The sequence below is a fragment of the Helicoverpa armigera genome, chromosome 1, assembly GCF_030705265.1.
Source record: "Helicoverpa armigera isolate CAAS_96S chromosome 1, ASM3070526v1, whole genome shotgun sequence".
Lineage (NCBI taxonomy): Eukaryota > Metazoa > Arthropoda > Insecta > Lepidoptera > Noctuidae > Helicoverpa > Helicoverpa armigera.
In genome coordinates, this window is record NC_087120.1 from 1,065,372 (window position 1) to 1,078,112 (window position 12,741).

Genomic DNA, 12,741 nt, shown 5'->3' on the forward strand with positions numbered 1-12,741 from the left:
TTCCTTTGAAAAATATTTCCGAGTGCAGAATGACAAACTTGTTGTTTGATCCTTTTGTAAAAACAAAGAGATTCACATCACTAAACTAAACGCTCAAAAATATATCAGTGTGTACAGGGTTAAACAGCTTTAATTACATAGATCCACAGCTCTATTTAGACTTGCTAAAATAAAAAAGAACAGTTCTAAAAATAGAAAAGTAACCTATAGCTATTTTTGGTAATTCTAGATAGGTACATAAATAAAAAAAAATACAAATTCGCTAAAGCGCATCGCGATCGCATTGCCAGGTAGGTATATAAAGCCTTGACTCCATAGCTGAGCAGAGCGAAAAATTTTGGCTTCGTTCAAACCACACTGACTGTCTACCGCCGAATGTCAGCGTCTATGCATATTACGCATAATGTATCGTCGGTTAGATGTGAACGAAAAGTGAATATGTATGGAAATACAATAAACTGCGTAACGTTAGCTAACATTCGGCGGCTGACAGTCAGTTTGGTTTGAACACAGCCTTTGAACTACCAATAGAACGTCTTCCTTCAGAAGCTAGCACAAAGTGGGCGGAGCCTAGATCTAAGTATTGCTTGTTTAAAAAGTTCTCGCTCCGCTTTAGTGGAGACTAGGCCTAAGCTGAGCAAAGTATAAGTATGGGTTAGGCAATTTATTGTAGAAATAATATAAAAAGGTTAGGTAACGATATTTCTTAAATAATGTTAGAAATAAGTTTAACTACTTACCGCGGATTACAATAACCGACCCATTCGCTGTTTTTTATTAGAGAATGAAAGATATAATTTAGAAGAAGCTAATGTCAAAATTCAATCTTCAATCGCTAAACGATGGATGGATTAGCAAACATGCAATAAATAGTAGCTACTCTAGAAGTCTATCCAACTACTAAAAACCTACAAAAGTAAATAGAGTAAATCATCATCATTTCAGCCTTTCCCAACGATGTTTGGGGCGGCTTCCAATTTAACCGGATGCAGCTGTGCACCAGTGTTTTACAAGGAGCGACTGCCCTATCGGACTCTCTTAACCCAGTTACCCGGGCATCCCAATACTTAATCCGTAGCGATTGCCAAAGATGTTCAAAAACGGGATCTACAGTTTAACGAGCTATCCGAAAAAGTCATTAAATAACTTACTTAAAACTAAAAACCAAAGATAAATCAGCAAACCCAAAATGGGTTTAACCCTGTAACTAACATGTAAATCAAAATTAATATTCTCTAACCGAAATAAATCTGCATAAAGTTAAACCAAATGCCAAAACATACAATTTAAAATATTTTTTTCTGACGCAAAAGAACGCTAATTAGTTTTTCAAAGTTATTTAAATGAGTACAAATGACTTGGTTCTATATTCGTTCCAATGCCAAGGTCACTTACGACGATGCCAAAAGGATCGTAAGTACACATTGAGACTACACACTGCAGATTAAACAGTCGGGCGACAGTTACGGGCCCCCATAGTCAGCAATTTTTTTAAAGAAAATTTTGATAAAAATCTAAGTTTTTAGTTGGTCTAAAGGGCTTATTACACTTGACTAAATTTAGTCGTCTGAATGTCACTAAATTCAGTCAAATGAAATCGCATTTAGGAAGGTAGGTTTCATTAAATCATTTAGGGACCTAATTAGACGACTGAATTTAGTCAAATGTAATAAGCCTTTTATACCAGCCAAATGCCTGATCTTTGTAATGTGCATACTACCATTCATCTTCATACTGTTTTATGAGCCAAACCAAGCTATCGGCCGACTAAAAGTTCGCAGTGTGCAGAGTATAAAAGATAAAAGATAATTTATTTTGTTAAAACATGGGTATATGTTTACAAAACATAGGTATTGTTAAACATGAGGTGTTAAAATTAGGTAGGTTAGAGCCATACATGTTTTGCCTGTAATTGGCGTACAAATTTTTTTTTACATAACTAGGCAGCTATACTATGTAGGTAGCTAATATCAAAGCGAAATGTCACAATAGTTAGGCATCATTAAGGTATTCATTAACTGTATAAAAACATTTCGTAATCAGGAACTCTTTTAATTTAAATTTATTTAATGGTAGCTCCTTTATACATTTAGGTATTTTGTTATATAAAACAGGCGTTAGGCAGAATATGCTCTTATGCATCAGTGCAGTGTTGCATGGCACAATGCACAGTTTGTCATTGTCTCTGCGACTACGGCTACTTATGTCAGCAAGGCGACTAAATAATTTTGGGTTGCTCTTAACAAATGTAACTACTTCATATATAAACAAAGAAGGTAAGGTAAGTATTTTAAATTTAATAAAAAACGGTTTACAGCTATCAGTATTTTGAAGACCAAACATTGCCCTAATGCATTTTTTTTTATTTAAATACTGTATCTCTGTTGGTCGAGTTTCCCCAGAATATTAGTCCAAATCTTAGGATGGAGTGAACTATGCCATGATAAGCTGTAATTAGAGCATCAGTGTCTATGATAGCTGAGAGTTTGTACAGAGCATATGCGGAAGAACTAACTCTTTTTGTAAGTTCCTCTGTGTGTGACTTCCAATTTAAGTTCCTATCAATGATAATGCCTAGAAATTTCGTTGTAGTAACTGTATCCTAAGTATCCTAAGACTTAGGCGTTTGCTCAGGTGGATGAAACACGAAAAAAAATATTCATTCACAAACCTCTAGCTAGTTAACCGATTTCGTATTCCGAGGCGTTTGCGACCTTCACTCATTTTCTTGAAGAATATTTTGTGTAAAATACGATTGAAGATTAAGTTTTCTGAGCTCAAAAAAAATGTATGCTGATTCTAATTCTTGTGTCTTATGTAGTCTTCCCTCTTAGAAACTACGAAGTAGTGTCGCTTGCAACTTCTGCATGCGGTCTGTCATTGACTTGCACCTTTCATCATATCAACCAATTGCCGTAAGATACGCACCGTTAAATGGGCTATCTAACACTTAAAGAATTTTTCAAATCCGACCAGTAGTTAGATTCATCGTTGCTTGAAACAAAAACTGAGTCAACCAACTTTAAATAAGCAGTTAGCCCGCTTTCTACGTTAACTTATCAAATGTTTGTGTCATTACTATAGTAAGTACATGTTACATCTACCTAAAACCACTTATTTAGGTAAGTAGGTACTCGTTGATATATTAAACCAAGAGTTTAGATACAAGCAGTTAACCTCCGGGCACATAACATACATTAACTTAAACCAAAATAAGACATAACTAGTATTTCGTAACTATCCGACATTGACTTAGGTCGTGGACCACGGAAGCCAAGTAAATCAAAACGTATGAGTTACATAATATAATGTAATGTATGTTCGTGGTTTCGTTTATTATGGGTTATTAATTATTGTTAAGTAATTAGACCTTGTTAGGGCTGTAATCAATGTCGAAGGGACCCTGATATTTTCCTAATTCAAGTTTGACCGTATTAATGGTTGATTCATTGTCATCAATAGCTTAAGGGCTTAGTAATCAAGAACAAGAGTGGGTTTTAGAAGCTTTCACAAAAAAGCCAGGAGTCAGAATCAAAGTCAAATCTATTTATTCTGTGGACTACGACAGTTGGTGGTTTTACATCCCAAAAACAACTAAACCAACTACCACTGAGGGAGTTTCAGACTCTTACTGACTTAAACCCACCATGTTCCTCCTAAGCTCTTTATATACCAGGGCCGCGGCATCTCTTTCGAACAATCCCGCAGCCACGGCAGAGTACCTACTTTATATAAATATAATAAACTTATCGCCTTTGAGAACAGTCCTACACTTAAACATAGCAAAGGCTCAAGTTCACCAATAACACAAACGTCATTTTTTTCTGAAAACAACTGTTTACTTTGAAAATTGAACGTGTAAATTAGTAAACGGTTGTTTTAAGAAAACTGATGTAAAAGTTGTCGGTGAACTTGGCCGTAACTGCCAAATTATGTTTAACTTTAACATAAGGCCTTATATTTCACAACATTTACAAAATTTTGTATATATTCTAATGATATTCACGTACCTGCGTCCGTCTTTGCTACGTCAGCAAAAGCAATGAATAAGATGACCTGCGTTTAATATAGTTCTCAAGGCTTTTATGAACTTTAGTAAAGACAAAAATTTTCAAACGCAATATCGTAGCAATCTGAAGCAATATATTAAATTCTTTACATTATATTTTCCAGCTGTACATATAAATGATGTACGTAATGGAATTTAAGTAAACAATAGGTTTGTATCTACTGTTTTGAAGACGACATTGTACTCTAATTAAATCATTATTATTTATACTAATTAGAAACCTTCTCACGAAAATTTTGAAGCTATCAGTTTTTGTATCTTTCTCTTGTTAAGATCTTTTGTATCTTTACGTATATTTTAAGTGTACTCAACTTGTGTATATTTATCGATCAGATGTTTACATACTCTTTCTTCAAATGCGTAGTCAAAAGTTTTTATTTTAAACAGGCCTGTGCGGGCTTTTCTGAAAATCAGACACAAGTTCGAACGGAGAAGAACTGATAACAGACTCCATGGATGATTCAAGTAACAAGTATATATACCTGAATTGTTATAAGGGTTGACAACTATTTAAATGCATCAATAAGAACAGCTATCACTGATAAGTCTGAGACTGTTAGCCAATAGTTTGATGATTGTGAATCCGATCATACTTTTTAGTCGGATACTGACCGGATCATTGCAAGTTGCGCACTACCATTCATCTCTAAACTGGACATCTCTGAACTTTAAAACCCTGGAGAGTGCAAACTATTACTTAGCTTAATAGTTTGCCCTCTCCAGGGTTTAAAATATCTTAATTTAGAATGATTACCTTAAATTTTATTATTTTTCTTCATTTGTTTTTATTTTGGTTCATTTTTCGAAAAAAGACACAGAAACTGGTTTTTATCAGCAGTTGCAATTTACCAACAATGCACCGTGGATTAAGACAACTAAACTGTAAGGCTAATGACAGTTAATAAGGTCGGTTTACTGACGATAAGAGGCGTCATCTCACGTGATCAGAACGTCAGAAGTGTCAGACATTTGATATCCACCGTTTGTTTTGCGATTAGAGATTGAAACACATAATATACGATTAAGTATATCGCGTGTGTCGCACCTAATCACATCCTATCACATATACTTTATGGAGTCATTTTCGTTTACATAATTTACAACATGATGTGTAAAGCAGAGATAAAGTTAGGAGTATCGAATGTTTTGACCAGTTGACAGCTGTCAGTTTTCAAGAAAGAATTTATGTTGTTTGTAATGACTGACTCTTATATGGTGTTTCTCATTTTTATTCTATTTACCTTGTTTGAAAAAAAAACATTGTTTTATTTTACGTTTTTTTTGTGTTAATCGACATTATATTAACTAGTATATTAACATATTTAATATTTAATGCGATTAGCTGTACGACACACTCTGTATAAAGCAACGTAAATGTCGGTCCTGCGCCTGATCTGTCTCCGGTCGTGTCGGATTGCCGTCCCATCGGGTTATGAGAGTGAAGGAATAGTGAGTGCACCTGTGTCCAAGCAAATGCTTGTGCACTATAGGTATGTCCTGCGCAGTTAGCTGATAATTGGGTTAAGTGGACATCATAATTATAGATCTAAGGATTGGTAGGTTATAGAAATCAGGTAAGCAATCCATGCTCCTCGTTATAGAGCCGTGGTTATAATTTGAAACGATCTTAAACTGTATCAGTTGACGTTTTTTTTTTATATTTAATTAAACAGTTTAAAGTTTACCTAGCTCACTAGAACTCATTTTATTTACCTAGATAAAATCATTGTAAATCTTAATTAACGTTTTAAATAGTGGTTAAGTTTATCCCTTTTAGTATTTTTTTACTTGAAACACATGTATGCAAAGAGTCGATCTGGTCTCCATATAACATATGATGATCATCATCATCTGCCAGTCTAACCAGATGAAGTTGAGTACCTACAAGGAGCGACTGCCTATCTGACCTCCTCAACCCAGTTACCCGAACAACCCAATACCCATTGGCCTCCATATAAAATAATATATGTTGTACATAAATTAGTCAAACAGCACAGCATAAACAAAACACAAACAATAATAAACAAAAGAAAAAACAATAACAAAAATGACTCACCGTTTAATTCCTTCATTATAAAAAAAAATATAAACGTCAAAATCAAAACTGGTTTTAAAAAATCAAATAATATGTCACTACGCCGTTAAAACAGAAATATTTTAAATGTTTTTGAATTAATTCTTGGCTATGAATAATTTGGAATCGGCGCGCGCGCTGGTCGAAGGCACACTGAGCATTGTCACAGGGTTGGACTCTAATATACCAGAGTCGCGATCAAGGATACTAAATATATCTAGTTTCAATTTATAAGGATTTTGTCACTGCGAATAGTAAATAGTTAATGAATTCGTTCGAAAAATTGTTAACTCGAGTTACATTTTTGAAAATTCGTAGCAGAATTCTAAAAGAAGGTAATTTGTATGACTATTTGTAAAAAAACCTTGGAAATTAGGTGATAAAATTCCTTAGGTAACCTATGGTGGTATTTTCACTCAGTTTCCATTGAACTAGGAAGATACTACGCTCTAAGTATCATATTTTGTAGTTATATTAATATTTAAACGTATATTTACTAATAAATAGTTTTATTTAATAAAACTCATACTATAATATACTTTTTAGAACAAAAAAACCCTCCGTATATTAATGAATTTTCTTTTACGTATCCATACTCCTAATATAATTCATGTGAAAGAAACTCTGTCTGTCTGTCAAAACCATGATCCGATTAAAATGTTTACACCGATAGATAGTCTAGAACCTTAGAAAGGACAAACGCTATTTATCCACATGCGGAAAGTAGTTATCTCTAGACACGGATGGTATCAAGAGGAAGTCTCATTACTTGAATTAAGATAAAATCTAGGCAAAATAAATAGTCCATCTCGGTTTTTACGCACTGCAAAACCTTTAGCTTTAGGTTCAATTTTAACTGGTAGGCTCAGTTAAGTAAAACCTGTTATATCCTGTTGTATAATTCCTTAAGGAAAAACCAGGGGGAAAACGCTTGCTACAACCGATGAGAAAGTACATACTAAAAATATTCGTAGATCCACACCAACATTATAAAGGAAAAGTCTGTTTGTTTGCTTGAGCAGTTCGTCAATCTCAGAAGTACTAGTCGTATTTGAAAAAATATTTCAGTGTTTGATAGCCTATTTATCAAGGAAGGTTATATGGTACTTTTTATTTGGCTGTGTTAAGTAGTTCCCACAAGACGCGGTTAGATATTAACTAGCGCTTTTCCAAATCTATACTAATATTATAAAGCTGTAGAGTTTGTTTGTTTGTTTGCTTGAACGCGCTAATCTCAGGAACTACTAGTGAAAAATTCTTTCAGTGTCAGACAGCCCATTTATCGAGGAAGGCTATAGGTTACTTTTTATCTGGGTTCGTGCAGAGGTTCCCACGAGATGCGAGTGAAACCGCTGGCAGAAGCAAGTGATTAAAATAAAGCCAAGTCAGTGCATCTAATGTACACAGCGATAGAAAACACCAAAACAAAAATAAAATAAAAATAGTTAATAATAACTATCGCCGATATAAAAAAATTGCCTTTAATTATTGCAGTACTTTGACACAGAACAGACAAACACAGACAAAGTTAATTAAAATACTTTTTAATGAAGTCGGCTGTTAATATTAATAATTTGATTTGTTTATTTATTTAATGTGATATTGACGTTACACGTGTCTTATATGCATCTATACTATGTTATCACGCGGCTGTTGTTATGTCGGTTAATACCACGGAGTAAGGAAAGATGAGCGGAGATGCCATTATGCAGGTAGGTCAGGCGCCTTCTTATAACTCAAATTCGTACGGTGGGCATGACCAAAACGATCAGTTACGAGTGAATTAACGAGGCTTTCTGACTTCTGTTAACGATATCAAAAAAAAAATCGGGTCCGAAGAAGGCGTACAAGGGTGAAAACAGTATCGTTCCTTGTCTGCCGCACAGATTTTCCGTTATGTCACCTCCGCTATTAATTTTGTTCTCCATGGTTATACGATACACTTCCTATAAGAACAACTGATTGACATCTGTGAGAGATATCGAACCTTCAATTCGGAATGGTGACTGTGACAATGCACATACACGTGCACTTTAGAATTTAAAAAGGCGTTCATTTGTTTTGCAGCGGCTGAACCGGTTGAGAACCCAACTTCTTGTAGATCCATGCTAATCTGATATTGAAAGAGCTTAAGAGTAACCCGTGGCTAATAAGTCAGAAACCAGAAATGACAACCCAGGTCGAGGAGATCAGATAGGCAGTCGCTCCTTGTAAAACACTGGTATTCGGCTGCATCAGGTGAAACTGGAAACTTACCCCAACTTGTTCGAAAAAAGATTACAGATGACGTAAACACAACTGCTAACGTGATGTAGAATTATTGTTAATCAAAACTCTTGGAACCCCTTTTACTCTTAATTTTAAACCTCCAAGATTAAGCTCCTTGATTTTTCGTGTACCTGTCAGCTGAACATAACAATACCGTTATTCAAGCTTGAGCTAGACTTATAGTACCCGCACACTAGAGACTAAATAGTCGGATGACAATTGATGCGATGCGATGGCAAAATAAAAAAAAGAGAATCTTGACCGATACATTACGTACGTCGTTACGGGTAGTCAGAAGCCAGTAATTCTGACAAGAGTCTTGCGTGAAAGAGTTTCGGGTAACTGGGTTAAGGAGGTCAGATGGAGCAGTTGCTAATTGTAAAGCCCTGGTACGTTTCTACATCTGGTGAGACTGGAAGCCGACCACAAAAAATAAATAAATATAAAATAAATAAATATAAATATAGATAAAGCAGTTGGTAAAGAGTCGGGAGATGATGATGATAAACTTTGACCAATCAAAGTTTTCAGTCTATCTGATACCGGCCAAGTACCTGATCATTGTAACGTGTGTACTTCCATACATCTTCATACTGACTTATGAGCTCAAACAAACTATCGGCCGACTAAAAGTTTGCAGTGTGCGGTTACTCTTAAGGACCAAGTTTAGTCACGCGAAATTCTTGCGCGTTGTACTCAGGCGCACAATTTAGAACGGAGCGTGTCTTATGTCATAGCCAGATATGCACTGAATGTTTTGATATTATTCCACCGTTAGGGACAGAGGTAGAATTACTTCTATATTTATTGTTAGTATTATAATTTTGTATGTCTCTAACCGACCACGGGACTACAGAGTCCCGGATTTTTGGAAGGCGAACGTGGGGCCGAAGCCAACACGCTAAGCCCTTTTAAGACAACTTTAATAAAATGTATTATAATAATTATTAAAGCACGGTGTCCCTGATACGGCAGTCTATGATTTCTACATGGTAGAGCGTTATCTTTTCTACCATCAATCGTATCTATCATCATCTGCTTAACCTTTCCCCAACTATGTAGGGGTCGGCTTCCAGACTAACCGTATGCAGCTGAGTACCAGTGTTTTACAAGGGGCGACTGCCTATTTGACGTCCTCAATCCAGGTACCCGGGCAACCTAAATACCCCTATGTAGGACTGGTTGTAAGACTTACTGGCTGATATTCAAATGGTAGCCGGGAATTACAGTTTATTCTGCCCTCCGAAACATTGTCATTGGTGTTCAAGATATACTAAGAAACTACATACAAACTTAGAAAAGTAGCATTGGCGCCTGCTAATCTGGAATCGATTTCACACTCATATTTGAGTGCTTGGTTCTTTACCCTAGGCTCAGGAGTACTCAGTGGTGTCGAATTTTCGAGTCATACAAACACAATGTGCACTAAAATACATTTAAGTACACACAATTAAACGTCTTTAGAAGTTGAATTGATTTTCAGACAAACGATATTCGATTCCATATGCATAATAAAACATTAGATATTGCAACCACGACCGGGAAGTCTGGGTGCACTCAAAAATACAAGGCAAAATATTTTTTGAATTAGGTATGCAAAATATTTATTATGTCACATAATCTGTGTTTATGTTTGTTGTTTATAAAAAATAACGGAACAAGGAGATTGAAATATTATCTTAGAACGATAAACACGTTTGTTCACAAGATTACAAGTGTCAAGTGGTGTTGATACTAATTACATTGCAGAAACTCGATCTCCTTTTAGCTAAAGTATTTTGAACTCTAATTCAATGATAGAGAATATATAATTGTGTGTGAGAAAATCAAAATTTGGATCGTTCTCCAAAAATGATATCAAAAATGATTTGTTAGATATATTCATTTACATAATAATCTTGATATTCAGTTTCTGCTGATACCGAGTTACTATGAGGAAATGTTTATTTATGAAAAAGTTTCCTGAATGGCCTTATCGGGTGCATCAGATAGGCATCTGCAGTCTATATACTCTACACGTAACTACTTCCCGCAAACGGTTAAATAGAAGCCTTTGTCCCAGGGAGTTTACTTTTTGACCTCTGTGCTGTCCTTTCTCAGCCTCTGACTATCTGTTAGCCAAATATCGTTGAAATCGGTTCAATAACTTTAGCGTGAAAACCAGATATATAAATAGAGTTACTTTCGCATCTGCGAAGAATTTTTACAGCTTCAAATTCTGCAAAAATGTCCACCAGAAGTGATTAAATCCTCTTCCCTGTTCTACAGCCATAATATATTAAAATAAAAACGAACGTAATCACATAATAACAATAGTTGAGTGTGGGCCCGGCCTTGAGCATCGACAATACGACAATTATCTAATTACTTGTATACTATGTTAGCATTGACATGCCCAAGTCGCTATGTCGAACAAAAAAATATAATACAGATATGAAATATTATATACCTAGGTATAGTACGCTAAGAACATGTCGACAGTCGTCACGGTTAGTCAGGAGCAACAAAAGTCTAACAACCAATCTTTCTAAGAAGTATCGGGTTGCCTGGGTACCTAGGTTGAGGTCAGATAGGCAGTCGCTCCTTGTAAAACACTAGTACTCAGCAAACTCAGACTGTCAAACTGGAAACCTCCCCCAAAATAGTTGTGAAAAGGCTAAGCAGATGATGATGAGAAACCGCTAAGAACGAACTACCGTCCACCATACTGATGACGCTGGCTGCAACGCGACTGATTAAAGAAATGAGTTCAGGACATCCAACAGTTTGGAATTACATTTTAATTTTAATAGAAAAATGTTTTCCGGCCGAAAAAGCAAGGCCTTGATATCCGTGATTAAACATCGTGGGATAATTTGAGCCTACCATAATTATCCAAACCACCGGATACACATATTAATATTATCAGAAGCTGTGTGGTCTCATGCATTCACTTTCTTATCTACGTCTTATAAGACCATGCATATGGCAATGGCATTGAGGTCTTTTAAATCTGATCCGTCATTTGAAAATTCATGTAGTCAGAAGCCAGTAAGTCTGGCAACCAGTCTTACCTAGGGGAATTCGTTTGCCCGGGTAACTGGTCGGAGGAGATAGGCAGTCGCTCCATGTAAAACACTAGTCCGCAGACTGACTAGACTAGACTAGAAGCCGACCCCAACATAGTTGGGAAAAGGCTAGGCAGATGATGATGATAGGGCTTAACGGGATTGAGGCCACAACCTACAGAGGAGGTCTGACCGAGTGTTCACCCATCTCTTGGTGAACCTTGAGGAAGAAGTAAGTAATTTCAATTATGACTGCTGATTGAAATGTGATATATGGTTCAAGTAGCTGACCATGAATATCGGATTATCTACGTTTTCCCATTCGAATAATCTCCAATTGACAATTATTTAAATAGAATAACTCGAAAGGCAGTTTTTGGAGCATTTTAAGTAACCCTGTTTCTAATTTAGCATATTTTGCGTAAAAAGGCATATCGGAAGGAAGCGACGTCATTGCAGATAATTAGACAGTAGCAACTACTTTAAAAACATTGAAGTTAAAATGTTAAGTACCAATAGACAGGAGGTCCTCGGGTTCGGAGCTAACATTAAGCAAAGGTTTGACGTCATAGAAATTATTTTTAACGTCGACCTTATGTACTGTCCATTTAACATTGTGATTACCATAACTCATAAATCTTTATATTTAAACCATGCATATGTAGATGTGGTAATGCAGTGCGAAGATATACCTCCATTTTTTTTGGTAGTCATTAGGTTTGTCATGGAGCTGGTCATTTGTCTAGCCTTTTCCCAATTATGTTTGGGGTCGGCTTCCAGTCTAACCGGGTGCAGCTGAGTACCAGTGTTTTACAAGGAGCGCCTGCCTATCTGACCTCCTCAACCAGGTAACCCTTGCAACTCAATACCCCTTGGTAAGATTATCAATGATTTGTCAAGAAGCATGAATTGAATGAAGAAGTCAATGGCTCAGGAATTAAGGTTACATCAGATCCGTGCGTTGTGACCGCAGATCGTTTCGTGACGTAGCAAGATACACGTGCAATCAAGTGTCGTGATCTTGGAATGGTCCAAGATACAAGCTTTTGAAGATTCAAATTTTTATGATGTTTATTTTTGGCCAGATTAATATTAATGATCTTTATAGAGAAATTTAGTTCGTTTGTTTTTTCAATCTTCATAAAGCCAGATTTCGCAAGAGATACACAAACAATGAAATAAAAGTTACTCTGATCATGATAACAGGAATTTTGTAATAGCTGAGTTGAGAAACGTTTGATATTGAGGAAAATAAGAAGAGAGAAAATCATATTAAACTTTGA

General features: G+C 35.8%; 1 protein-coding gene across 2 annotated transcripts in view; it reads right to left on the minus strand.

The window, feature by feature from the left end:
* Positions 1-12,741, minus strand: part of T (tan) — a 50,964-nt gene that overhangs the window by 16,966 nt on the left and 21,257 nt on the right. The window contains exon 1 of one of the 2 annotated variants that reach the window (XM_021339037.3): positions 6,126-6,280. The exons of the other annotated variant lie outside the window; for it this stretch is intronic. Within the exon in view, the coding sequence (XP_021194712.1) occupies positions 6,126-6,141 (16 nt within the window). The 5' untranslated portion in view covers positions 6,142-6,280. Of the gene's footprint in view, positions 1-6,125; positions 6,281-12,741 lie in introns of those variants that run through there. 2 annotated transcript variants of the gene reach the window in all.